Here is a 26,650-nt window from a genome sequence, read left to right on the forward strand (position 1 = left end):
TTAGAGGGATCCCACTATTAGTAAGTCTCTCTGTCTCTCTCTGTCTCTCTGTCTGTCTGTCTGTCTCTCTCTCTCTCTCTCTCACACACACACACACACACACACACACACACACACACACACACACACACATACACACACACACACCCCAGAGCTACACAAATGTACATCCAGTCTCTCAGACGTCTAATCATTTGTGACTGCAAGTGACTGCACTGGCAGGTAAGATGAACAGCAGAAGCTTACCAAAATTTCAACAAAGTCCCTCTTAGTGCAGAAAAAAGGGAGCTCTATGGGCTAGATGACAATATAGTAGGTGAATATGGAATTGAATGAATGGCCAAACCCAAAGAATAGTCATGAAAAGTTTTACATATGAACTTGGAGGGTCATCTCCAGACTAATGCTTCTAGGGATATGTGATCTTAAATTTAAGAGATTTAACTTTTTTTTTTTTTGATGACTCGAATAAAAGCTTAGGAAATGTGCTTATCAAAGCTTCTGATGACACAAAGCTTAGAGGGAAGGATGGCTTACACAGGGAATGAAAGTTAGGGTCTGAGTAGATCCTCAAAAGGCAACAAGTTGAGCCAAATCTCACAAGATGAAATTTTGTAGGGATAAAGATGAAGCATTACACTTGGAATTCAAAACTCTTAAGTTCCCCTTAGCTTTTTGGGCATCTTAAGCTACATCATGAGAGACTTATAGCCAGGATTCAGGTCTGGAGCTACAGAAATGGCACCAGACCCGGAACCAGAAGAGGGAGATCTCAGGCAAAGGTTTGGTACTGGGCTGGCTGGGAACAAACTGAATGTCAGAAGGACCAGATATTTGACATCAGGAGTGATCCGGAGCCAAGCACAGATTCCCTGTCCGGCATAAGCCTGAGTGTGCCTTCTCCTCTGTCATCTTGAGGTACAGCTGCCAAATTGCTGCTAATTGTGAGTTTAGTCTAGCTCCTGAGGAGCCAGACCTCTACTTTAACTCCCAACTACCAGTCCCTTGGCTCTCAATGTTTGAAGAGGGAATACCACATCAACACTGCCCACCATTATCACAGGACTCCAAAAGATAGTCTCCAAGCAACTGGTAACTAAATTTGAAAATGTTAATTGCTCCCAATCATTGTGACTCATCATCAATATCACCCAAAGCAAAGTCAACTTCCCCTGCTACCTCTCCCTGACAGCCAATCCCATCACCTCCCTCCTTTGTCCTTTCTTCCTCCATCTCTTTTCTCATGTCTCATGGAAACCTGCTTCTTTACCACCAGCCACATTCTCCAGTGCAGGTGACTCCTTCTATGTCCCCCCATATATACTGAGACAGGTAAAGTAGTTGGCCCTCTTTGCTCCCCTGGGCCACATCCAGACCTTCCTTTGCCCACCATCATTCAGCAACTTCATCTAATCCATTCATCTATTGTATCTGGTCAGTTGTTTGCTAATAGAACCTATCCTTCTACAGAGTACTCTCCTTTAACAAGTTTTTCCCTCAAAGTATTTCCCTTCAACACTCAATACTCACCTCCAATCACTGGACTTAAATCTACATGTTGATTTGTTCATCCTCCCTCCCTCTCTGTCTCTGTCTGTCTCTGTTTCTCTCTCTGTCTGTCTCTGATCTCTGTCTCTTTCTTTCTCTGTGTCTCTCTCTCTGTGTCTCTCGCTCTTCCCCTACTTCTTCCCTAGACTTTAAGCTTCCCTAAGGACAAGGCCTGGTTCCCTGCCCCTTCTCCCATAATTTGTTTCAGAGCTGAGCACAGTTGCTCAGTACGGACTTGCTGATTGGTCCTTACAACCTTCACTCCCATATCTCCCCCTTGGCCCCCATGTCTGGTCCTGACCTGTTGGGCAGCTCTGATCATCCTCCGGGCCTCATCCTTGATGCTGGGGTTGTCAGGTGGTGGTGGCTGCACCAGAGTGGTCACCTCAGTGCCCTGAAAGCCAAAGGTCATAGGCCATCCAAGGTCAAGTTCAGGAACAGCCAAGTCTGAATTCACAGGCCAGTAGGTCCCAGAGGACCCATCCATGTCCACGTCACCATCTGCTTGGGGAAGGGATCCAGAGGCACTTCCCCGGGCAGTGGCATTCTCCCGGGAGGCATGCTGTGGCTGCTGCAAATGGCGGGTCACATGAGCCAGCTCATCAGGACACAGAAAGTCAGGGGCTCCCTCATCAGCCAGGAAGCGTCGGTACGCCTCAGCTCCCCCTTCAGCCAGGGCATCTAGGGCTAGTCGGTAGTACTCCTTATAGTGGGGAGGTAGATAGTCCGGGGCCAGGGGATTGTCCCCCTGTGAGGAGCTCTGAGATCGGCGCGCCATGGCAGTCGGGCCCGGGAGCTGCAGCAAAAAGGAAGACAGTAACACAAAAAAAGAGATTAGGCCCAAAGCTTCCAGGAAGTCAGTGACCTGTCCTCCAGACTGAGAAAGCACAGGCCATGCCCCCCAGACACATCCCCAGAGTGCGACCCATCCTGGAACAATGACACCCTCACAAATAGACTTAAAGTCTGCTTCAAAACACCACCCTAAGAGCAGAAACACTACATGGCCATATATGGGTAGAGAGATGGGCTACATTCCTGAGGAGTCCCCAGAGGTCACAGTTCACTGGGAAAGCAGACACCAGGGTTAGCTGGATGGGCACTCCCTGAAGGTTCAGGATATGAAATACCCTGTTTCTACAGAAACAAGGGACCCACCTTTTGGCCAGTAGGTCAGACCCAAGTCCTTCTGAGTTCCCCCATTATTTCTCCAGTCAGGAGATGAGTACTCTAAAACCTTAGAGATATATAGCACCTTGTAAGTCTCTCAATTTTATAAAGAAAACTGAGGTTCAAAGAGATATAGGGAACCTCCCTCTCCATCATCACTAATCAGCCAGGAATTCAAGACCCCCCCAAAACTCAAGACCCTTATTATTTCTGCTGCAAAGGGGATAGAACCTGGAACACACCCCCAATTAAAGCCTCTCGAAATCCCCTATGGATAAGGGTGTAAGCTGGAAAGACCCAGCCTGGGATGAGCTCTCGCTAACACAAGAGGAAAGGAAATAACCCAGGTGTCCAGGCCTGAGCTGCCTCCACCCAGCCTGGAGGGGGAGCAGGGATATTGCATCAGGCCACACCTAGGCCCCGCCCCGTAGCTCATCTCCCAGAGTGGGGCAGGGCCTGAACAGCCTCGGGGCGGAGACCTGGAACCCCAGGTTGCCTTTACCTGGGCGGGGAGAGGTAGGGGGCGGGCCAGCCACGCCCCCTCATAGAGGCAGCGGGAAAACCCGGAGTGGAGAAGCACAAGAGTCCTTCCAAACTACTAACCAGAGACCAGTTACTTTCCCATTTATACACACACACACTTATACACAAACATGCATCCACACCAACACCATTATTTATCCACTTTCCCACTGCATATAAGCAAAACTTGCTTTTGTTAGCCCAGAAATATTGTCATTCCCTAACATTTCTTTCTCTCCCTCTCTCTCTCTCTCTCTCTCTCCCTCTCTCTCCCTCTCTCTCCCTCTCTCTCTCTCTCTCTCTCTCTCTCTCTCTCTCTCTCTCTCTCTCTCTCTCTCTCTCTCTCTCTCTCTCTCTCTCTCCCTCCCTCCCTCTCCCTCCCTCTCCCTCCCTCTCCCTCCCTCTTCCCTCCCTCTCCCTCTCTCTCTCTCTCTCTCTCTCTCTCTCCTCTCTCTCTCTCTCTCTCTCTCTCTCTCTCTCTCTCTCTCTCTCTCTCTCTCTCTCCTGTTGGGAAAATCTATGTGACCTCCAGAAGTCTCTGTCAACTCTAAATCTTGAAATCTTTGACCTTTTTGACCGTATGATGTTACACATACACACACACACACCCCTACTATTCCTCTGAGGATCCCTAATTATGTTCCACCCATACACCTTATTACCCAAAAGTCTCAACTTTATCTCCTCAAGACCCTAATTACTCTCCCTCTCCCTTTCCTACCATCTATAAGCCACATTCTACAATAGACAGAAGTGAATCTTGTTTTCTAGGGAGTTCCAGCTGTACACATATACAGTCAGTCCTTCCCTAGAGCCAAGCACCCACAGGCTCAAGATATTTGGATGTTAGAAGTCATCTAATCTAAAAGTCATTTTATCAATCAAGACATTTGAGAGCTAACACATGCCCAGGTCTCACAGGTACTAAGTGGCCACTTCCAATTCAGTACTCAAAGTCTATAATTCTTTGCAGGGCACCACATCTCTGAGGTGGTTTGACTCTGTGGTAAACAACCACTGTTGCAAAGTTCAAATTTAGCTTCAGATGCCGTGTTGACCTTGAACAAGTTACTTACCTGTCTGGCTCAGTTTACTCAATTGTAAAAAAAAAAAAAAATTAAATGAGATATTTTGTAAAAGTGCTAAGGATAATGACAGACTTATATATATATGTAGGTACTTAACAATTGTTTGTTTCCTTCCTTTCCTTCCTTCTCCTGGTTACAAAAAGTTTCACACATGCTACATATGGATACAAATTAGAAAAACATTTTTCTTTCCCACCCTTTTTTTTTTTTAATCTGTAGAGAAAAATGAGGATAGAAATTGAGTCCATGATTTCGTAATCTGGCATAAGCAGATCCCAAATGAGGAAACTCCCTCTACAATGCAGGTCAGCACCATCTCTTCACTTCCAATCTTAAAGAGTTGCCTAGAGCATTGAGAAATTAAGTGATTTGCCCAAAGTCACATGGTCAGCATATTTCAAAATGCAGGATTTGAACATTGGTCTTCCTAGCTCTTAAGCCAGCTCTTATTACTGCAGAAAAAAATAAAAAGGAAATAAAATTTTAAAACATTTTTACTTAATTCTTAAAAATTTAAGTTATCAAACTAAAGATCCAATTTCTCCCCTGACATCACTGTTATTCTGTCTATATGCAGTAATTACAGTTAACCCTCACAAACTCCGCATTCACCTGAAAGACTGTGGTTTAAACTCCTTCCCCCATCAAAAAAAAAAAAAAAAAAAAAAAATTATTACCACCTTTTCAGCCCCAATGACCAGGAATTTGGGTCTCCCCCTCATAGAATCCACAGTAACTTACTAGAATATATTGGGGAGAGGCAGCTAAGTGGCACAGTGAATAAATAGAACACCAGCCCAGAAGTCAGGAGGACCCCAATTCAAATGCAGCCTCAGATACTTAACAGTTCCTAGCTGTGTGGCCCGGGGCAAGTTATTTAACCTCAATTGCCTCAGGAAAAGAAAAAAAAAAAAAAAAAAGAATGTTTTAGGGAAAGTGAACAATGGATAAAGAATATGGCCCAAGAAGTGGTACCACTTGGGGATGGTATCCCCAAGCAGACCTTCTTTATTGGCTTCCCCAGAACCGAAAAAGCCAAACATATCTCTTTATCACTAAGGCCTGAGGTATAAAAAGTCTCCTCTCTCCCCATCCAGAAATAGAGAAATATAATGCTCAATGGATCTGAAAAGTCTACAAGTGTAAGCAAATTTTATAATGTCCAAGTTTCTGCCACTTTAGATTTGACCTTAGTCTTCCTGGCATGTGCCCCGAACACATACCATCCCTAGATTTACCATTCTTCCCCAAGCCCTTCAACTCTTCAATTACCCTTATAGATTCATAAAATAGTAGCAATAGAAGGAACCTTACATGACCTTATATGTCTAGTCCAAGCCCACCCTTTCTGACAGAAGAAATAACTGAGATTCAGAGAAAAATGACTAACCCATGGTCACACAGCATCCCCTGTCCCTCATCATAGGGTATGTGACAGGCTGAGTCTAAGTGCTGCAATTTAAAATCAGGCCTCAAATTCTTTCCAGTACACCACAACCAGTTCCCATTCCTTTGCAAACTCCTTCCTCTCCCAGACCTTTCTCCCTAAACATTAGGGCTATTCCTAACAACACAATGCAAAAATAGAATAGGTATCCTCTGGAGATGGTGGATCTTCAAGTAAGGATTTGATAGGGAGATTCCTGTCCAGGTACAAGATGGTTTTATGGCTTCCAAGGCCTCTTCCAACTCTGATAGTCTGTAATGACTCAATGACTCTCATTTGTTTTCATTCATTTCTTACCATCCCTATACCCATTATTCTACTCTTCCTTCCTTCAAAGTTCCTCATTTTCCTCCCCAAAATCCATTCTCCCCTTCCAGTCCTAATCCTCATTCTCTCTGTTCCTCACCCCCATTGTTCTCATTCTCCCCAATCCCTTCTCTCACCTCATTCTCTCTGTTCCTCACCCCCATTGTTCTCATTCTCCCCAATCCCTTCTCTCACCTCCTTCTCTCTAGCCCCCTTTGTCCCTTTAGAAAATCTTTTTCCTCAAAATTTCTCATCCTATCCCAGTCACTTCTATTTATCAAGAACTTAACTTTTTTCCATTCATTTTTATTCTTTCTTCTCTCCATACTAATAACCTCTTGGGGCCTTCAACCCTGGTGGCCATAGGGAGAAGATAGGATTAACTACTTCAATGAGAAGCCAGAGTACCAAGGAGACCCGGCCTCCCAGGCTGTCAAGTAAAGTTCTAAGCCTTTTTACCTTTCCTGGGTCTAGCCTGCTTTTCCTGGGGTATGAACCACAGGACTCGAACTAAGGCAAAAACAGGAGGGATTCCAGTCAGACAAGTATAAAGAAACCTGAAAGAGATTCTGAGATTTAAGATACAGGTAGGTACTCTCTGAAAATAGGAGAAGAGGCCAACTACCTTCCTTCTATGGTGAAGTCTATTCAAACCCTAAGCCCAGGAAAGTACCCTAACCCTACAGGAATCACAAACCCCTAAAATAAGTAGGGCACTTGAGAGAGTTAAGCTGGGAAGTTATTTTAACTGACCACATGAGGTCTGTGAATCGATTGGTCAATCAATAAGCATTTATTAAGCAACTACTATGTGCCAATCATTTGGCACATGTTGGGGGATACAAAATCAAAAAGAATTAGTCCTTGTCTTCAAAAAATTTACATTCTCCAAAGGTTACATTCTATGTATCCAGAATAGCCTCAAGAATCCCTATGTCCCCCTCAAATCCAAATGGAGGGGCTCTGGAAATAGCATGGCATAGTGGAAATAATCTGGCTCCATTATTTCCTTCTGTGGGATCTTAGGTAACTCACTTTCTCTCTCTGATCCTCAATTTTCCCACTTGTAATGAAGGAATGGTCAAGTTATGTCCTAGAAGGAAGGGATTCTTACTCAGGAAGAAGATGGCCTCCATGAGCCCTAAGGATCCTTCCAATTATGAGATTCTGTCCGTAATCTCCAACATCCATGATCTATAAGTTTATGATCTCATTGATCCCAAAGTCTAGAAGAACTAAGACAGACATTTAAGGCCTTTAATATCAGCCTCAACTTCCACCCCTCCAGTTATCCTCTATAGCCCGGTAAACTATGACCCTCCACCCACCCAAACCCCAAAATCTGACCTTTGACTTCCAACCATGGTTCCTAGCCTCCCTTTACTCATCATAATGGTAACCCTCTATAACTTCACAGGCATATCACTTACAAGTTATTTTCCATCAACACCAAGGGTTCTTAACCTGGTAACTTCAAACTTAAGAAAAAATCAATAACTATGATTTAATTGATTTCCTCTAACTCTATGCACTTTATTTTATTCATTTAAAAACATTCTGAGAGAGGATCCACAGGTGAACCAGCAGCCAGAGGGGTCCATGACACAATCCAGGTTAAGTACTGATGATCTAAAACATACTAATGGTCAATCATTGCAGTTCAGAAGCCAACTCAGTCAAGAAGCAGGGGTGTTTTCCCTCTCTATTTTTCAGGGAGATGAGGAAAAGGGAAACAGGAGTGTTCATGTGGGATATAAGGAACAGACAGGAAATAGAAATATTTATATAGGAAATGGGGGCACAGACAGGAAGTAGGGGTGTTTATGTAGGAAATGGGGGCACAGACTGGAAGTAGGGTATTTATGTAGGAAGTAGGGAGCACAGAAGGAAGTAGGGGTGTTTATATAGGAAATGGGAGGCACAGAAGGAAGTAATGGTATTTATATAGGAAATGGGGGGCACAGACAGGAAGTACGGGTGTTTATGTAGGAAATGGGGACAGACTGGAAGTAGGGTGTTTATGTAAGACATGGGGGGCACAAACAAGAAATAGTGGTGTTTATGTAGGAAATGGGGGTGTATACAGGAAAGTAGAGGTTTGGGATAAGAAATGGATACAGAAAGGAAGTTTAACTAGGACATAAAGACATACAGGAAGTAAGAGTGTTTTAGAGGAATGGGGGACACAGACAGGAAATAGGGACACAAGCAAGAAGTGCAAGCGCTTAACTTGGATGAGGAGGGCATAGATAGGAAATAGGGGAATTTAGCTAGGATACAATGGGCATTGACAGGAAGAAGAACTGATAGAAAGTAGAGTAGTGGACTTTCCAAAAGGGCTTACAAAAAAATAACAAATCAAAAAAAGGAAAGTTGGGTCCTAACAAAAAAAAAAAAAAAAGAGAGAGAGACAATAAAAATGGATTCATATACTGAGAGAACCAGGACTCTATGGAAGTTAAAATAGGAAATCAATTCACATTGGCGGGGCCACAGAGAGGAAACAAGGAGATATTTATTTTGGTTTTGGGAGCTATAGAAAGTCCCAAACAAAAAGTGGAGCTCAGAAAGAGAGGAAATGGGTCACAGATAGAAAGGGAACAGAGACTACCAGTTAACTTGAGTCATTTGCAAACAATAACTAACCCCAGTCCTAACAGTCAGTAGACCCAGGTTCTAGTCTCATTTTGACAACAGCTTTGCAGAAGTTCTTAGGACAAATATCATCCCCCAGTTGCTTCCCACCCCTCCCCCACTCTACCTGGCACTTGCACTACCTTAGGCCTCAGTTTCCTCCTGGGTTCAAAGACAGAGGGGATTATACTCCCTGTCTCCCTCCCTAAGGTTCCTCCCAATACCATCACGCTGGAGTTTCTTTCTTGGCCCCAGGAAAGGAGAGCAGGGAGTCACTAAGTCCTCCTCCCAAAGCTCGCCTCGCCCAAACCTGCCCAGATCCCAGATCATTCTGACCTCACTCTGATCTTCGGCCCCCCTCCAGGGACACTATTTCCCCCCACCTGGAATCCTCCTCTCTCAGCTCTCTACCTGTCATAGACAAGGCATCGGAAGGGTTGAGAGGACAGACCAGCCAAGGAAATGAGTAGGGGGAATGAAGGCTGAGGAGGTCATTAAAAACTTTGGGTCCCCCAAAGCTGCCTTAAGTTACTCCACCCCCAAAAAATGAGGCTGGAGAGAAAAAGGCTGGAAAGGTAAGGATCGGGCCAGGGTGTTCCTCACAACTCCAGCCCCCCACAGCACAGTGTCTCACACTAATTTTCCCAGACACACCCAGAGGGACATACATACTGTACTTACAAGGCAAATCTCAGAGCCCTGATTTCCCCACTCTGAGCACTGAAGTTATCCCGAGTGTGTACACACACACACACACACACACACACACACACACACACACACACAGACCCTCCAAAGTCTGGATCTGAACTTCGGGCTCACAAGGTCCCTTTTTCTCTCACCGCTACCATCTCCTTTGCCTCTAGCCCTGCCTAAAGTGCTGGGACTCCAGCCTGACCTAACCCCGCCCCCGCAGTGTGAGTTAGGGAAGTGAGGCAGGGGAAACCTTACCTGGCCAGGTGAGGGCCCAGGGCTCTCCGGAGGTGACCACTGACCTGGTGCCGGCCCAGGCTGTCCCCTCCGCACCCGCACCCCACCCCGCTGCCGCTCCCTGCCTCCCTGCCCCACGGACTGATTCACACGCTCCCTCCCCCAGCCCAGCCCTGCCCAGCCCCCTCTTTGCCTGCCCGGCCTGCCCGGGCAGCACCTCTGGGGAGGCGGGGAGCAAGGCCCCACCCCGGCTGAGAGGGAGACACACAAACTCCGGAGCTCCCTTACTTCCCTCCTCTCCTGCTCCCTTCCAGAGCCAATTCCTTGGCCCCGGGACCTTAATTGAAGCAGAAATCAGGGTACGGGGTGGAAAACTCCTGGGGCAAACAAGGCTCTCCGGGGAGCCTTCCCCAGGTCCCGCCTTTCCAGGACTGGGAGAACTACACCAAGCTGTGACTTCCTTAAACCTACGGCTCCCCTGACCCTAGCTCATCCCGTATTTTCGTCAGAGACACTGAGATTACTGTGGAATTTAGGCAGGAAAGCCTTCATCTTCTATGATCCAGTTTGACTGAGCTCCAAAAGCACTGTTCTTGTCCACTAAGAAGTTGCAATTCAACAGGAGGCTGTCGTAACCATATATAATACACTATCTTACATCAAAAATACATTGAAAACTATGATACAAAATGCTCTCTGAGGGAAGATCTGGGAAAGGTTGTTCTCAACTGAAAGAGTCAGGAAGGCTTTCTAGAGATAACTTTTAAACTGAACTTTAAACAGAAGGGAATTCAATAAAATCGAGCAAGAGGGGGAATGCCAAGTAATAAAGACCTTCATGAGCAAAGACCCTGGGGACAAGGAATACTTTCCCCAAAACCCTGGCACAGTGTTGTATGCGCATTAATGAATTTAGTAAAATTTTCCAGAATGGAATGGAAATGAAATTCTATTCTATTAAACATATTTATTGGACACCTACCATGTGCTAGACACTAAACTAATTTCTAAAGCAAGAAGAGATAAGACTCCAAAACTCCCTCAAATACCCCTTTCCTGGCTCCTCTGCACTATTTTGTATACAAATCAATGTGATACAAAGTAATTTGAAATGGAATAAATTTGAGAAAGAAGAGAATACTACAATTGAGAAGGAGATCTGGGTTCTGAATTTTGCTGAATTTTGCAGAAATACAAGAAGTTTGAAAAGCAAAGATGAGGAGGGGCTACATTCTGGACATGAATGACAGGGGACATGAGACAGGTTGCCCAATTTCAAAGAGCTGTAGGTATTTTCATATGGCAAAAGCTGAGAAATCTGTTATTCTCGACCAAGGGATCTGAACATTTGGTGTATCTTGGACCCTTTGGCCTGCCTCAGAAGACTGTATCCCTTCTTAAAATAATATTTTTAAATGAATAAAATAAAAGATGTGAGATTACAAAGGAAACCAATTATACTGAATTACCAATTATCAACATATATATATGTTTTAAAAATCAAATACACAAACCCAAGGTTAAGAAGACATTTGTCATTATCCTTTATCCTTGAGTCTATCACCATTGTGACAAACACCTAGACAAACTCCATCCTGCTGGGTTACTCCTATCACCTACTTCCTTAACTTTTATTCAATATTAGTGAAAGGAAATGGAGAAAATAATATTATCTAATCTCATCTGGGTCCTCACTGCAGCAAGATAAATAAGCAATTTGCTAGCCCATTTTCCACAGCTACGATTTTAAACATTCTCATTTCTCCTCTAGTTTCTCACAGTATTCTCAATTCCTACTCTAGGATGAGGCACACTACTGAGAGCTCTTTTCCTCTCTTCCTCATCTCACATCCTTCTGCCTCCACTGTCTCCTCCATCCTTTCTCAGATTAAGAGGTAGCCTGTCTCCTTGTCAAGCTCAAATCCTCTATAAGCACATATACCAATCCCCTCCCTAGTTCTCAGCTAATTGCCTCCTCTGCTATCCCCCTCTTTCTTTTCTTTGATTTCCTATCTATTGGCTCCATCTACTTCCTATAAACATGTCTACATCTTTCCATCCTTAAAAAACCTTCAAGTGAGCCTATCCCCTCATAGATATTATTCTTCTCTTCGGGATAAATGCCTTGGGAAGGTTATCTATTATCAGTGCCTCCACCTCCTCTCCCTCACTTCCATCTAAGTCCTTTGCAACCTCCAGCCTCAGCATTCAACTGAAACTACTCTAAAGATCTCTTAATTGATAAATTAAATGCTAAACCTAATTCTCTTTTCTCAGTCTTCGTCTTCCGTGACCTCTCTGCTATCTTTAATACCGTATCAACTTTCTCTCCTGGATATTCTCTCCTTTATGGATTTTCATAGCATTGTTCTTCCCTAGTTCTTCTATCTGACCAACTTCTTTTCTGTTTCCTCTGCTAGTTCTTCATATAGGTCATACCACTAAACGATAGATTCCATGTTCCCCAAGGATCTGAGCCTTCTCTCTCTCTTTTTTTTTTTCAATACTGTCTCACACGGTGATCTCATAAGGTCTCGAGGATTCCATTATTATCTTGATGCAGATGGTTTCCAGATCTAAACATTCAGCCCTAAGTTGTGACCTATGGAGACATCATGAATCGCCTCTCGGACCTCTCCAGCGGAACGTACTACAGGCATCTCACATTCAGATTCCAAAACTGAATTTTTTAGAGCATTTCCGCAAACTCCGATTGTTGAGGGTATCTCCATTCGAAGTGTGTGCCATTACCAGCTCCTCACCCTCACAATTCTTTGCCAAACCTTTTCTTTTCTTCCAAAGCGTTTCTCACACAGGTTTTCTTCTCTCCACTCGCACAGCTGTAACTTTGGATCAGGACCACATTACCTCCCCAGTCCCCCTGCCATGATCCATTTTCTGCACAACCACCAAAATGATGTTTCCCAAGCATGGGTCTGGTTGGGCCATCCCCTTTTCAGTAAACTCCATTGGCTTCCTCTAATATCAAACATAAACTTTGCATGACATTTAAAGCTTTTCAAAAATGTGTTTTGCATGACTTCACACATATAATGGGCATTATAGTATTGGTCTTCTTCATGGGTAGGGTAAGAACTGCAGGGAGAAAAAGAATTTGGAACCGAAAAAAAATTTTAAGGTAAAAAGGTCTTCATAACCTAGCTCCTTTTTTTGTTGTTTGTTAATTTTTATTATATTTTGTTCACTTCCATACATTCTATGATCCAGCTATAGCTGGCCTCTGTCTCCCTCCTCGGTGCTCGTACCCTGGTTATCCGCCCCTCCCCCAGGCCCTTTCCTTACCGCTGCCTCCGTTTTACCTTCTTGCAAGGCTCAGCTCCAATACCGCCTTCCCACCCCCTGCCTTTCCCTCTCAAGCTATCTTCCATCGGAATGCCTTGTGTGTACCTGGTCATTTCTCACCCATTAACTCTGCGAGCTTCTCGAGGAGAGGCTGTCCTCGGCCTGCCCTCAGACCCCAGCCCCTGGCCCAGTGTTCACTACCTAGTAAGTATTCAATACAGCCTTGAGCGTCACTGCCTGAAAAGGTAGATTTGGTTCCTTTCAATCCAGCCAACATTTTAGGTGCCCCCCCCTCCCCCCCGTGCGGAATGCTCCGCCGGGTAATGCATTCTGAAGGGAAAAAGTGCGACGGAAGTCACTGAGCAAAGAAACCCCACTGTTTGGTGTTACTCAGTTACACCGATGGGACGGACGAGAGTGGAGAGAGAGGGGGCTGGGAGGGCGAGGAGGAGGCCCTGAATCGGGCCGCCGCGGGAGCAGTTGAGACTCGCCAGGTGTGGTGCGGGGCAGAAATCTCACGCCTCGGCAGGGCAGCAACGAATGAGGTTAGTGAAGGAAGAGTCGGGGTGATTAATGCGCTACAAAGGAAGCTGGAGGAGCAGCGGGACGTGATCCCTTCCGCAGAAATCTGGGGAAGGATGGGAGCACGCGGACCGGCGCCCGGGAGACATCCGGGAGATAGGTGGCAGGCAGGGGGCAGCTCAGGATGGGAGCCCGGGAAGTTAAGGACACCCCACGCCCCCATGCCCCTTGTGGCGGTTTCTTGGCCCGGACGGCGGCCTGGTTTGCCACTGTCTTCCGCAGCTCGTTTTACAGGTGAGAAAACTGAAGGAAACAGCGGCTCGCCCAGCGAGGATCCGCATTTGAATTCTAGACTCTAGGCCTGGCAGCCACCTCACCACCCCAAACCAAGATTTACAGAATACCTGGGAAGGCGCTAAAATGCTGATCCATGTTGCAAATGGGGAAACTGAAGCGCCTTCAGCTCTGCTGTTCTACCCACTGAACCCCCAAACCTACAAAGCACCGAAGGTATAAAACACAAAGACTCTTGGTGAAGGAAGCTAAAGCGTAAAGCCTGCCTCTGCACAACCGCCTGCCCCCTAAGATCCCCTAATGAAGTCCCTCGAATGTGCTGCTCCTTCAAAACGACGGCCCCAGACTTAGGACCCTAAAGAGGACCACGTAACTCCCCCCAGAACAGCGCCCGGCTGAAGGCGCCCCCATGTGGGCACGCCGAACCCTGCAGGGCCGCGCACGGGCATGCGCATTCACTTCCGCACTCTCCCGGAACCCGAGAGCCAGAGAGCGCGCAGCCTGGCACGAACTTGGTGTTGCCGGGAAACCAGCCCCAGCCGGCAGCGGGAGGGGCGGGGCGGGCCGCCGCCCAGGTGCGAAATTTGGGGAGGGGAGGAGGACAAGAGGGGAGGGGCGGGACCGGAACCGGAAGCGGGTCTAGTGACCTCTGTGAAAACCTGTTCTACCTCCTTTCCTCCTGCCTTCGTTTCTTTTGCCTATTCTCAGTCACTCCCTCCCCTCTTCCGAAGTCCCCTTCTCGGGCACTCCCCTCCTCTTCTGACTCCTCTCTCCCTTCTAATCTCCCCTCCAGTCACCCCGCCTCCTCTCGCCTCCCCCCTCCTGTCACCTTCTCTTTATCTTTTTTTGGACCCTCCTACTTCACCCCCTTCTCATCTGCCCTCCCCAGCTAAGGCTTATCCCTCCTCTTTGTGATTCCTCTCCTCTCGAGCGTCTTCTGTCTCTTCTACCGCGGGACCCCTGCCCCGGTCACGCCCCCTCCTGTGGCCCCGCCTCGGTCACTCCCCGTCCTGTGACCCTCCTCCACTGTCTCACCCCCTTTTCTCGTCTGCTCTATCGCACCCTCCCGCTTCCACCTTGTGGAGTTCAGGCGATACAAAAACGCCAAGGTGCTCCCTGCCCTCCTGCAGCGTAGAGTCTACGGGTGATATAGCCAGCCTAAGTATATACATGACAATTGGAGGAGGGGGGGGGAGAGAGAGGGGACATTAACAAGGAATAAAAAAACGCTTACAGGGAAAGCCCACAGTCTGAGCCTTAGAAAGCTGAGAGATGAGGGTCAGAGCGAGCGCGCTCCCGCGCGCAGATTCGCGGAGCGGAGCGCCGGGGCTGGACCGGAGTCTGTGAGGGAAAGTGATGCACCCGGAAAGGAAGGCCAGATCTTGATTGTGAGAGGCTTTCGATGCAGTCTGGGGACTTGTCTCTTATCTTCCAGCAGGCTTCTCAATCTAGGTCTGCGAGCTTGTGGTTTTGGTTTTGATCATTGTCTTTCAACATAAGTGTTTTCCTTGATAACCCTGTGTATCTGGGGCAGCCTGTTGGGCAGCTAGGGGGCGCAGCGGCTAGAGCCCCAGCCCTGCAGGCAGGAGGACCCGAGTTCAAATCCGGCCTCAGACACTTAGCACTTCCTGGCTGTGTGACCCTGGACAAGTCACTTAACCCCAATTGCCTCAAAAAAAAAAAAAAAAAGATAATCCTGTGTGTTTTATGCATTTAAAAACACTTTGAACATTGTCCGTTACACTCGAAAAAAGTTTCAGAATCCGTTTCTTAAAGGATAGGGAGACATTAACTTCCATCCGCTGCTCTTAGTTCTCTTTTTTGAATTATATCCTTTTCTCCCTACCCCCCAAACCTTCTCTCCCGTGAGAACCAAACAAAAACAAAATCCAATCCAGAACAAAGCTAGTCAAAACAAATCCCATTCTGGCCACGTTAAACAAACCAAAAAAATGGTCTCCTTTCAAACTATTTCACCCCATTGGTGCTCTGAAGTCATTGCTGGTCAGATAAAAGTTCTTACTATCTCAGGGCCATTTGTCTCGTATACATGGTGGCACACAAGTTGCTCTGAGCCCGCATCAGTTCACATAGGTCCTTCCAGGTCTCAGCAAAACCATCTCCCTTCTTATAATACAAAGGCGTCCCGGCACTTTTACTACCATTCCCCAGGCACTCCAAAAAGAGCTCCAAAAGAGCTATAAATATTAGCCGTTCTTTCATGTACTTCAGATGCTGGAGGACAAATATACTTCCCTCTCCCCTTCTTCCCCACGCTAATCATTCCCAAGTTCGTTCAGAAGCACTGATTGAGAGTTGGCATGTACAGGCACTAGACTGAGCTCTGGAGATGTGAATAACAACAGGCCAGGGCAGTCCTTGCCCTCAAAGAGCTGACCTGAGAGGCAGAGACATACAGGATACACACAGAGTAGATGGAAGGTGCCTTCAATATTTGTGGCTCATAAAAATGCTAGGCCCTTCCTCATCCTCACTGCCCTCCTCTATTCTCTTATCAATGCCCCCGTTAAAGGCCTTCCCCAGACTGCAGAGGTTTAACCAGATCAGAGCAAGCAATCTCAATTTAACTCATCTGAAACACGTTTTAAGTGACTTATTTTGTAGGACACTGATCTTGACACTGAGGATACTGAGACAAAAATATGATAACTCTGTCCTCATGTTCTACAGAAGAGGTAAAACATGGAAAGAAAGATGACCGAGAAAAGTCAAGGAGGGAGAGGGTGCTAACGTCTGAAAAGAGGAGGGGAGGCCTCCAGGAAGAGGGGAGACCTGAGCTCACCCTTGAAGGGAAAGATTAGGAGGGAATTCATTTCTGGGAACAGCTTGTGTGAGTGCGTGGAGGGGCAGATGGAGCATGGAGTCCAGGTTTTGAGGGAATGGAAATGAGATTGGAAGGCCTTACATGCCGGTAAGGAGTTTATACTTTGTCCTGAAGGCAGTGGGAACCACAGAATAGGCGGGTGACATAAGATCTGCATCTTATTTTATTTTAGCAGGTGTGTGAAGAATGGTTGAAGACAGGAGAAAATGAAGAGCAATGGAGTTGTTGCAATAGTCTGGGTTTGATTTAGGTGAGGTGGCATTGTGAGGGGAGAGAAGGGGAGAGATTCAAGAGAAATAGGGAAGTTTAGAGAATAGCCCCAAACTTAGCGCTCAGGGGGAAAGAGAATAAATTCCGTGTTGGCCATGTTGAGTTTGAGGTAGCTGTGGAACATCTATTTGGAGATGTACCATAACTGATGTGGGACTGCAACTGGATTCCGTTATCTCTGCCTTCAGTTACCCCTTCCCTGTCATCTTGTGGCTTCCCCAACCCCTCCCTCCCATCCCCTCGGATTTCTTCTTCAACCACTCTTTTCCTTGCTTTTCTTTTGCCTCTCCCTATTTCCTCCAATTTCTCCCAATCTACTCCTTACCTGACTGTCTCCCTCAGATCTGCCTTTAGCACAGTGCCTGGTACATAGCACTAAATAAATGTTTGTGGAACGAATGAATATACTCTGATTCTCCCCTCATTCATCTCTTCTCTTTGGATTCCTTTTTACTTAACCATTTCTACTTTCCTCTCATCTCTCCTTCCTCTGATGTTCTCTTCTTCTCTTCCCCACCCATCTTTCCCATGAGCTCTTCTTCTCTTTTTCCTTTGAACCTTCCTCAGTAGTTCCCATCTTTAGTACCCTCTTCAGTCATTCTGCTGCCTGTCTTTTCCTTCTGATCCCCCTCTCAGTCAACTCCCCCTGTCACAAGAGGATGAGTGGTAAAAAGCGGGGGGTCAGATCTCCTGCAGTATCTCGGAAGGTGACAAAGCCTAGCCCTGGGCCTAAATCAAGGGCACCTCCTGGTGAGTTCATGGTCCTCCCCCAACCACAATCCCAGGGGTGATCCTTAACCCTACCCCCAATTCCCTTTTTTACTGACTTGAGGGCCTTCCCACCCCACCTCTAATTTCATATCTGATGCAATGGGTGCTCCTCAGACTCCTACCAACTCTCTCCTGACCTGCTGTTAGACTTAACATATACACTCCAACAGCTTCTTCAAATCTACCTTAGACCTAATGGGTATCCCCTAGATTCTGCCTCTCTAATCCACTTCTAACCTACTGAAAAATTCTTCAAACTCCAATCATCTCCAGAGATTTGTTCTTTTTTTTTTTTCTTTTTTTCTTTTTTTCCCTGAGGCTGGGGTTAAGTGACTTGCCCAGGGTCACACAGCTAGGAAGTGTTAAGTGTGAGATTAGATTTGAACTCAGGTCCTCCTGAATTCAGGGCTGGTGCTCTATCTACTGCGCCCCCTAGCTGCCCCCTAGAGATTCGTTCTTAATTCCTGAATTTAGAGTGCAAAACTGATCAAAAGAGAAGCTTGTGTTCCCCTTAGAGTTCAGGACAGTGTCACTCTTGTAACCATACCAGAGGGGAGGGAATTGGACAGGGGAATAGTAGGGTTAGATGATTAGCTACTGAAAATACTTTTGTTGAAGATACTGGTTTGGATTTAATAAGATCAATTAAATTTGATGTGGATGAAGGGGAGAGGTAAGAGCAAAAATGGGGTAGAGATAGAGATCAGAGAAGAGATTTAAGAAAGAGGTAATATTATGTTAGATCACTATACTTGAAGTCAAGATTTGGTTCAAAACATTTGTGTTCAAATCAGTACTTAGTACCCATATAACCTTGAGTTACATCTGTCTCCCTCTCTGAAAAATGAGTGGATTAGATCAAATAATCTCTGAGGTTGAGTCCAACATTAAAGCTATTTTTCTATAAGTTAGCACAGCCACATATACATAATGCCCCAAAGGTTAAAACTTCATATTTTTGAGACTTCCCAAGTCTTCTCTTTCCTAGACTATTCATTCCCAAGTTCACTCAATCAACAAGCCCTATTAAGAAGTTACTATGTATAGACACTAGACTGAACTCTGTGTATATATATATATAAAAGGTAGGGGGCAGCTAAGTGGTACAGTGGGTAGAGCACCAGCCTTGAAATCAGGAGAACCTGAGTTCAAATCTGACCTCAGACACGTAATACTTCCTGGCTGTGTGACTCTGGGCAAGTCACTTAACCCTAATTGTCTCAGAAAAAAAAAAAAAAAATCACTGGCAGTACTTGCCCTCATAAGACGCAGAGACAATGAGTAAATTAATTGGTACATACAGGATACATACTGACTAGATGGAAGGTTCCTTCACATATCACTCATGGGATGAATAGTAGGCCCTTCCTCATCCTGGCTGCCTTTTTCTTTTCTCTTTCTTGCTTATCAATAATTTTCCTAAAGTATGGCACCCAGAAATGAACACAGTATTTTAAATTTCTAACCAGGGCAGAGTAAATAGTTCCAATTCAACTGATCTAATATGTATTAAGTGACTTATTTGCTCAGCACACTGGTCTTAGCATTGGGGATAAAGAGACAAAAATGCAATTCTGTCCTCAAAACCTTACATTCTGTAGAAGAGATGCAACATGGAAACAAAGATGCCCAGGACCAGGAAAGTTGAGGAGAGAGAGATTGCCCTGGGAGGATGAGGGGAGGCTTCCAGGAGGAGGTGACGCCTGAGTTGACCCTTGAAGGAAAATAAGATTCAGAGGAAGAGATTAGGAGGGAATTCGTTTCCATCCTGGGGAACCCCAAAGAGCAGGACAAAGCAGCTTCAAACTAAATAGATTATCCTCTCTAGTCCTCAAAATAACCCAGAGTGATCCCAGAAAAACATTTAATGAACCCTAAATGAGTTCAGTATACTCCCAGAAACATTTTTCTCATCGCTGACTGACCCCTGCTTACCCTAGTATGACACTGGTGAAAAGTCCTGAAAAGTCAATTCCTCTACATTTCCAAACCTCAATTACTCCACCAAGATGCTTTAATCTTCCCATTTATCAGCACTTACCAATCCATGTCACTACCACAAATCCATGTCCAATCTACGGAAGCACATACTGATCTCCCAAGACTCAGAGATGTGTGCTATTCATAGCCCTCAACCCTTCTCATTCCATTCCTTCCAATCCTATAAATCAAGCTCTAGGTCTCACAAGATTCCCCATGTTGGATCAAAGGACCCAGGAGAAGCCATCATCTAGGAGAGTTAAGGGAGAGCAACTGTTTACCTTTCCCAATCCACCCCCACCCTGCCAAGCTTCACACCTGAGTCCCTGAAATAGCCCCAGCTGAGTCTGAGGCTAGGGCCAGCCTCCTTAATGAGAGTAATGAGTACAGCCATGGCGTGCTTCCCTGATCCCTAAGCACACAATAAATGCCAGGGAGGGGGACAAATCAACCAGGAAACCAGCCCTTAAGGGGAGATGGGGGTAGGGCAGAAGAGGATGCTTAGAAACAAAAGCTTTCTCTGCTCTCTATCAGTCCTGACTCACCACATTTAGGCTCAGTCTCTCCCATCAACACAAACATGAACATATACCCTGCACTTCAAGCAAACAGATGATTCCCCATACACACATATAGATATGCATATGATCTCCTCCTGGGAACATCCTTCTGATGGGAGCGATGCTCCAAAAACACACATGCTGTCCCTAACATAGCATCATCTGAACACATAGATGCATATCATCTCCACAGGAACAATTTCACCACTAATTCCTCCTTTCTTATTATTCCTTCTCTACCTCAAGTTGACCTGGGATTCTATAGCAAGTCTTCCTTTCTCCTGTACTAATCCCTGTAAACCCATTTCACAGACTTTTGGTTTCCAGTCTGCCCATTTGAATGCACCCGTTTCACATTCCTTACCTGGACAGCATCCTCTCCCAGAATATTCCCCATTACTCATATGTACTAAGCCCCCTTGATTTCTTCCTCAAAAAGATTCCAGCACTAATTGTACAGACCCCTGCCCAGAATACAGCCCATCATACATGCTTATCATCTCAGATTCTTGCCTAGAACATATTTCATTCCATGTTCCGTCAACATCTTCCAAACCTCTGTTTACCATTATAAGACTACTAACCCCCTTGCCCTTATCATGATCCATCAACTGTTTGCCAGCTCTCCCCACTATTGCTTAGAACATGCTCCATCATGTCTTTCAGCAGCCCCTTCCCAGAACATGTTCTATCACATACTTGCCAACCCATTGCTCAGAATGTATTCCATCACATCCCCCACACTGCTTGCCGCCTTATGCTTTATCCCCCAAGCTCCTTCTAAGACAGACATATCAAATACCCAATATATGATTAAAGCAATGCATCTGTTCTATTGCCTTTTCTAATCAATTTCCCATATACGTTTAGGTATTCTTTGCTAGTCCCTTCCCTAAGAGGACATGGTTCTCCCTGCCTAGGCCCCATGAGATCAGTGACCAGCTTGTCCACCAACTGAGACATCAGTGATTAGTCTCTCTGTGGAGTCGTCTCGGTGGTTCATCCATCCCTCCAAGATGTCGGTGACTAATTGAAAATATACACCAGTGCCCCTTGGCTAAGGCCCTAGTTCTCTCAATGACTTACCTGAACATGCACCTGTTCCTCCTGCTGTTCAAAGCCACCTGTCCTTAGCTGCTCCAGTTCCAGGGCCAACTCAATCCCCTCCATCCGTACCCATGCATGTTCTTCTTGTAACTGCTCCAGCCATCGCTGTTCCTCTTGCCATAGCTGTTCTTCCCGCCACAGTTGCTCCTCCAACTGCAACTGTAGCTGGATCTGCCGCCGGCGGTCCTCCAATAAGAGCTGCTCCCTCTCTAGACACAGCTGGACCTCTTGGAGTCTCAATACCTCCTGGGCCAGGGCCGGGTCAGGGCAGCTGGCCCCATATCCCCCCAGCTCCATGGCTGAGACCAACACCAATTCTGGGCTTGCAGTTGAAGCCTCTACCACCTCTATTGCCCCTAAGCAATCTGAACTGACCATTGGTTCAGGGTGCCCCACAGGAACTGACTTGCCCATGTCATCCATTTCCTCTATCACGTGCTTTCCCTGACCCGCCCCATCCTGGGGGGCCCCTGGGGCCAGTGGCCTAGTCTCAACCACAGAGCCTGTCTCACCCCCTCCCTTCCGACCCCGTCCCTGTTTTTTAGTTCGGGGTCTCCGGGACCGACTACGCTTCCCAGACATGATGTCCAGTCTAGGCTATTGCACCTGAAATGACTGTCTGCCCTTCCCTACTGCTCACAGTACAATCTCAGTCCCCAACACTCTTGAGGGCCTGGTCATGTTGCCCAAAGTGTTATCTCTGACCAACCTCCAGCAAAGTTAGTATTTAAAAATGGCACAAATTCCTAGAGGCGAGTGCCAGGACAGGCCAGCCCTCAGGCTCACCCACCCTCCGGGGTCCCGTGCTTGCCTGCCTGTCAGCCAGCCGGTATCCTGTCTGGTCCGTCTGCCTCTTCCCCCAAGCACCCTCCCGGTCCTCCAGCCAGCACCTCCAGCCTGAGAGCTTTCCGAGTGTCTCTTTCAGCCCAGGAAGGCTGGGGCTAGGCCAGGCTATGTTGAAGAGTTTATAGGGACTCCGAGCTGCTGCCTCTCAGCCAGGCCTCAGAGGCTGACTAACAGGCTGACACATGGCAGCAGGGACTTTATGGGCCACAGGCCTGATTAGCCAAACCAAGGGAGAGCTACACAGAGACAGAGCGAGAGAAGCAGCTTTCACAGAGGCAGGATCTGACAATGTGTTTACAGCAACTTGTCGAGTCCTGTATCTGGGCTGGGCGTACACCCACAGCACTGCCTTATATGGAATCACTTCAACCCCCTGCTGATGGACCGGGAAACTCAAACCCCAATCCCTCACTTAGCCTGTGTGCCCTGGACCCTTAAGGAGCAAGGTTTTGTAGTGACAAAGCACTGATCATAGAATTAGTTGTCAAGTAGTATAGCTGTTCAAAAAAAGGGTACTTAACTTGGGATATCTTAAATTTGAAAGATAATATGGTCTAAAAGAAACAGTATTGAATTTGGAATCTGAGCCTGAATTTGAATTCTAACTTTTCTACTGAGTGATGCTGGACAACTCTCACGCCTCTAAATGATCTTGACCATCCCTTTCTGCTCCCCAAATCCTAGGAATTCAGAAAAGTCCCAGACCTTCACTGATATTAGGAAATCCAGAACTTAAATCCTTCCTAACTCATTAACTAATAAACAATCAGCATTCCAGCTAACTGACCCAGCCCTCAAAGACCAGGGAAACAAACTCCAAATCCAGAGATTCTGATATCTCTGTGGGCCTGACTGAGTTTGCTTCTAAGGAAACACTGTAGGAATACAGTACAGAGAGTATAATCCTTATGCCCAGAGCTATTTGAGGAGATTATAGCTGGCACATAGAGTCTTTGAAAGGTTTACAAAGTATTTAACATACATTATCTCATTTGATACTCACACCACTAAATAAAGTAGGAGACCGCAGCTCAGAGTTTAAGTGACTTGCCTAGGAAATATCCAAAACTAAATCCAAACCAGGGCTCTTCTGAATCCAAGTCTAGGGCTTTTTCTTTTATACTGTGCCCCTCACGAGATATATTGGAAAAGATTATTAACAATAGGAGGTGGCATTGAGTAGTGGAGCTGATGGAAACCGACCTTGAATTCTGTGGGCTCAGAGGGGTATAACAAAGAGGAAGGGGAAATCTATGTAGACCAGGGCAGTCAGTGAGGGTAAGGTATTTGCTGATCACTGAGGAAAGCCTGAGCTTATAGACAATCTGTAACGTTAGGTAGGTTTTGGGTCAGTGGAGGATAGATACTTGGGTAAGCAAATGTTTGGAGGCTTGAAGGTGCAAGATATGTTTGAAAGCTGTGAGCATCCTGGCTGAGGGGGAGTGTGATTGCTGCCTTCAAGTATTAGAAGAGCTTTGAAATAGAAGAGGTTAACTTGAGAGAGCTGAATGAGAAGCAAAAAAACTTGCTGAAAGGAGGCAAGTTCAGGAGAGATGTCAGGCAAAGGTTCCTGACAATGAGGGCCGTCCAAAAGTGGACAGGAGGCCCACTAACAAATGCTGAATGATTACTTGATGGATTAGATTAGACTTTTGAGGTCCCTTCTTGATCTGAGAATATAGGAATGGGAAATCATACAGTATGCAGAAATTAAAGAAGAGGAGATAAAAGCAGACCTAGATCGCCTTGAATGCCAAATGTATGAGTATGAGCTTTACCTTGAAGTCAAGGAATCCAGGGAAAAGGTCCAAAGATGGCCAGAATTGCTGACTTCTGTACTAATTTCAGCATTCCTCCCTTCTCCCCTCTTCCTTCATCACCCTATCACCTGATGTGCTATTTCACACAGACTCAAGGCTTCCTTGTTTATGAGAGTGTGAAAAGGGGCCTTCTTTAACCAAAACATAATTGTTAAACAAATACTTTCTTCTAAAGTATTTGGGTATGTAAAGGTTGGTCCAAGGGAGACAAAAAGTAGGAAAGGGACAAGGGGTGCAACTGAGTGGGGCCCAGATGAGACAAACAGTACTGAAGAAGGGACCTGGGTGGGGATTCCCTGTTAGTAGTATCTTGATCCCTCCCCTTCCTCACTTCTTCCCACCACAGTCTGGGTGAGTCACACCAACGCCCAGAGCTCCATAAACTCCTCCACTTACCGGCCCTTCAAGTTTGGTCTCCCAGAGCCCTCCTCCATCTCTCTGATTCCCCACCCTCCCCTCCCTTTCTTTCCTCTCCCCATTGGCCCTGGGAAGTGGCAAGAAGAGGAACCCTGGGGGGAGGGGTGTGCTGGGCAGGGCTGAGACTAGGGTTAGGGAAAGTAGTAGTGGTTGTAATACGGGCCCATTGGTGAGCGTGGAAGAAGGGAATACTAAGTGCTGCCTCGCCTCCATTCTAAGTGTCAGTGGGCACTGAAGCCACTTCTGTCGGGAGTCCCCAAATCTGACCGCCTTCCCATGACCCTGGCTTTGCTGAGTGACCTGGTGAGTCACTAATCTTTCCAGGCCTTCAGTTTCCCCTTTAGACATTATAGGAAGAAGCTAAAGCTACCTTCAGAGGGAGATGGACTAGCCCTTAGAAGTCAGGGGTCAGTGGCCAAATTAAATCCCCAACAGGTCCTACCTGTAACTTGGGGCTGGAGTGTGGTCAGTGTATGGGGTGCTAGCGCTGGAGTGTGGCTCAGTCACTCCTTACATGTGTGACTGAGTAACCACATACCTTTCTAGGTCTCAGTTTCCTCACCTGTCAAATGAATGGGTGGGACTAGATCACCTCTCAAATTTCTTCCAGCTCTAAATCAATGATCCTATATCCCTTTGCACTTCCTTACCTTCCATATGTAATCAGCAATCTGTTCTTGTTGATTATATCAACAAATATCAAAACAAATGTTTGGCATTCAAAACCTTCATAGTCTTCTCTTATTAGATTCTAAGATCTCTTAAGCAAAGGCTGTCTTTTGCCTTTTTAAAAAATCTTCAGTGCTTAGCATAGTGCCTGCTTCTTAGTAAGGGGATAATAAATGTTGATTGATTGATTGACTCTGAAAAGGCTTTTAAACCAGAGAACAAAATTAATAAATAACAAATATTTCATATGGAAAAATACATTATGAATAAATGAAACATTTAAGCCAGAGTTATCACACTCAGGAAAACCTGAGTTCACCTATTAGCTATGTGACCCTGGGTAAGTCACTTAACCCAGTTTGCCTCAATTTCTTCATCTGTAAAATAAGGTGGAAAAAGAAATGGCAAACCAAAACTGAAATGACTAAACCACTACAAAAATTTCCTTCAAGTTCACTTTTTGCCTGGACAATCATACCAGTTTTCTGTGCCTCCAATTTCTTCCCTTTTAGTCTATGTTTCATATTACTGCCCCAGGTAATATATCTAGTGCATAGGACTGACCATGACACTGTTATCTCAAAAACCCTTGAAAGCCATCGCACCCTCCTTAACTAGAAAATACAGACCTCAATCTGACAATGAAGGCCCTCTCTAATCTCACACTCTAGTACCCTTCACCCAGCTGCTGCTAGGCTGGCTAGACTACAAATTACTCCTGGTCTCATTCTTGTACCACCACCCTCACCCACTCCAGTCCCAGACAGATTCCAGTTGCTTCTTTGTCAACTGAAATCCTTTTCCTTCAGGCCCAGCTTTCTTCCCTCCCTGCCCCCTTCTCTCCTCATAAGTTTCATGTCACTTTTCCTGGAACTCTCCTTTGCCTGTAACCTTATGTTCAGATAGTGCTATGTCAGTATGCCCTTGTATTAGGGCATTAGCCCCTTGAAGACAGTGACTTTGTGCTTTTTCATCTCTCTAATTCTTAATACAATGTTCCTGTTACCTACTGTTACACATAGTAGGTGCTTAATAAACATGTGTTTAGTGGAATTGCTGAATCCTTCATTGATAAGCAATCCCCTTAAGGAAGGTGTGTTAGAGCATTTGTTAACTAAGGATGCCAAATGTGGGTTTTTGTTGCTAATAATGGTGCATGTGGAGTGGACTTGTTAAAGATTGTTGAGTGCAAAAGGAACTCTAAATTAAAGGCCGACGCTGGGAACCTTTTAGGAGCCCTATAAACATGACTGTGAGTCCTGGGGTGGGGCACAGGGAGCCATACTTCCCATTTCTCTTACTAACAACTATCTTCCTCAAACCAGGGAAGTCAGATAGTGGTGTTACTCCTCAGCAGACCACAGAGGCCTTACCTTCCATTCCGGACAAACCCACTCCACCCAAAGGTAAGAACAGGTATGGAATTATCACAACTCCCTCAAGGCTCCTGCAGGGTTAGGCTGAGTCCTTCCCCTTCCAGTGAGGGATCCCTGATACAGGACTAGGTCTCACTGGATGGGGCGCTCAGTCTAGGCACGATAAACAGGAATTAAGTAAAGACCAACTGTTTATGCCTGTGCTGGGTATGTATGTATGTATGT

The 26,650-nt window shown here is 45.9% G+C and overlaps 2 protein-coding genes across 12 annotated transcripts in view; one reads left to right on the plus strand and one right to left on the minus strand.

The window, feature by feature from the left end:
- The window catches only part of FAM83H (family with sequence similarity 83 member H), a 34,662-nt gene extending 12,254 nt beyond the window's left edge, over positions 1-22,408 (minus strand). Inside the window, exons 1-2 of one of the 6 annotated variants that reach the window (XM_074261842.1) lie at positions 22,109-22,408; positions 1,850-2,344 (exon numbers count right to left, since the gene is read on the minus strand). In XM_074261842.1, the coding sequence (XP_074117943.1) occupies positions 1,850-2,326 (477 nt within the window). In that variant the 5' untranslated portion in view covers positions 2,327-2,344; positions 22,109-22,408. The other 5 variants (XM_074261815.1, XM_074261855.1, XM_074261823.1 and 2 more) reach the window with 5 other exon arrangements.
- IQANK1 (IQ motif and ankyrin repeat containing 1) overlaps positions 13,182-26,650 on the plus strand; it is a 49,713-nt gene continuing 36,244 nt past the window's right edge. Inside the window, exons 1-4 of one of the 6 annotated variants that reach the window (XM_074261897.1) lie at positions 14,277-14,339; positions 17,516-17,629; positions 24,600-24,683; positions 26,375-26,455. Coding sequence is in view for 3 of the 6 variants with exons in the window: in XM_074261869.1 (XP_074117970.1) it covers positions 14,174-14,339; positions 17,516-17,629; positions 26,375-26,455 (361 nt within the window). In the remaining 3 variants the exon portion in view is untranslated. Of the gene's footprint in view, positions 14,340-17,515; positions 17,630-20,995; positions 21,213-24,519; positions 24,684-26,374; positions 26,466-26,650 lie in introns of those variants that run through there. The other 5 variants (XM_074261869.1, XM_074261908.1, XM_074261880.1 and 2 more) reach the window with 5 other exon arrangements.

This window comes from Sminthopsis crassicaudata, chromosome 1 (assembly GCF_048593235.1).
Source record: "Sminthopsis crassicaudata isolate SCR6 chromosome 1, ASM4859323v1, whole genome shotgun sequence".
Lineage (NCBI taxonomy): Eukaryota > Metazoa > Chordata > Mammalia > Dasyuromorphia > Dasyuridae > Sminthopsis > Sminthopsis crassicaudata.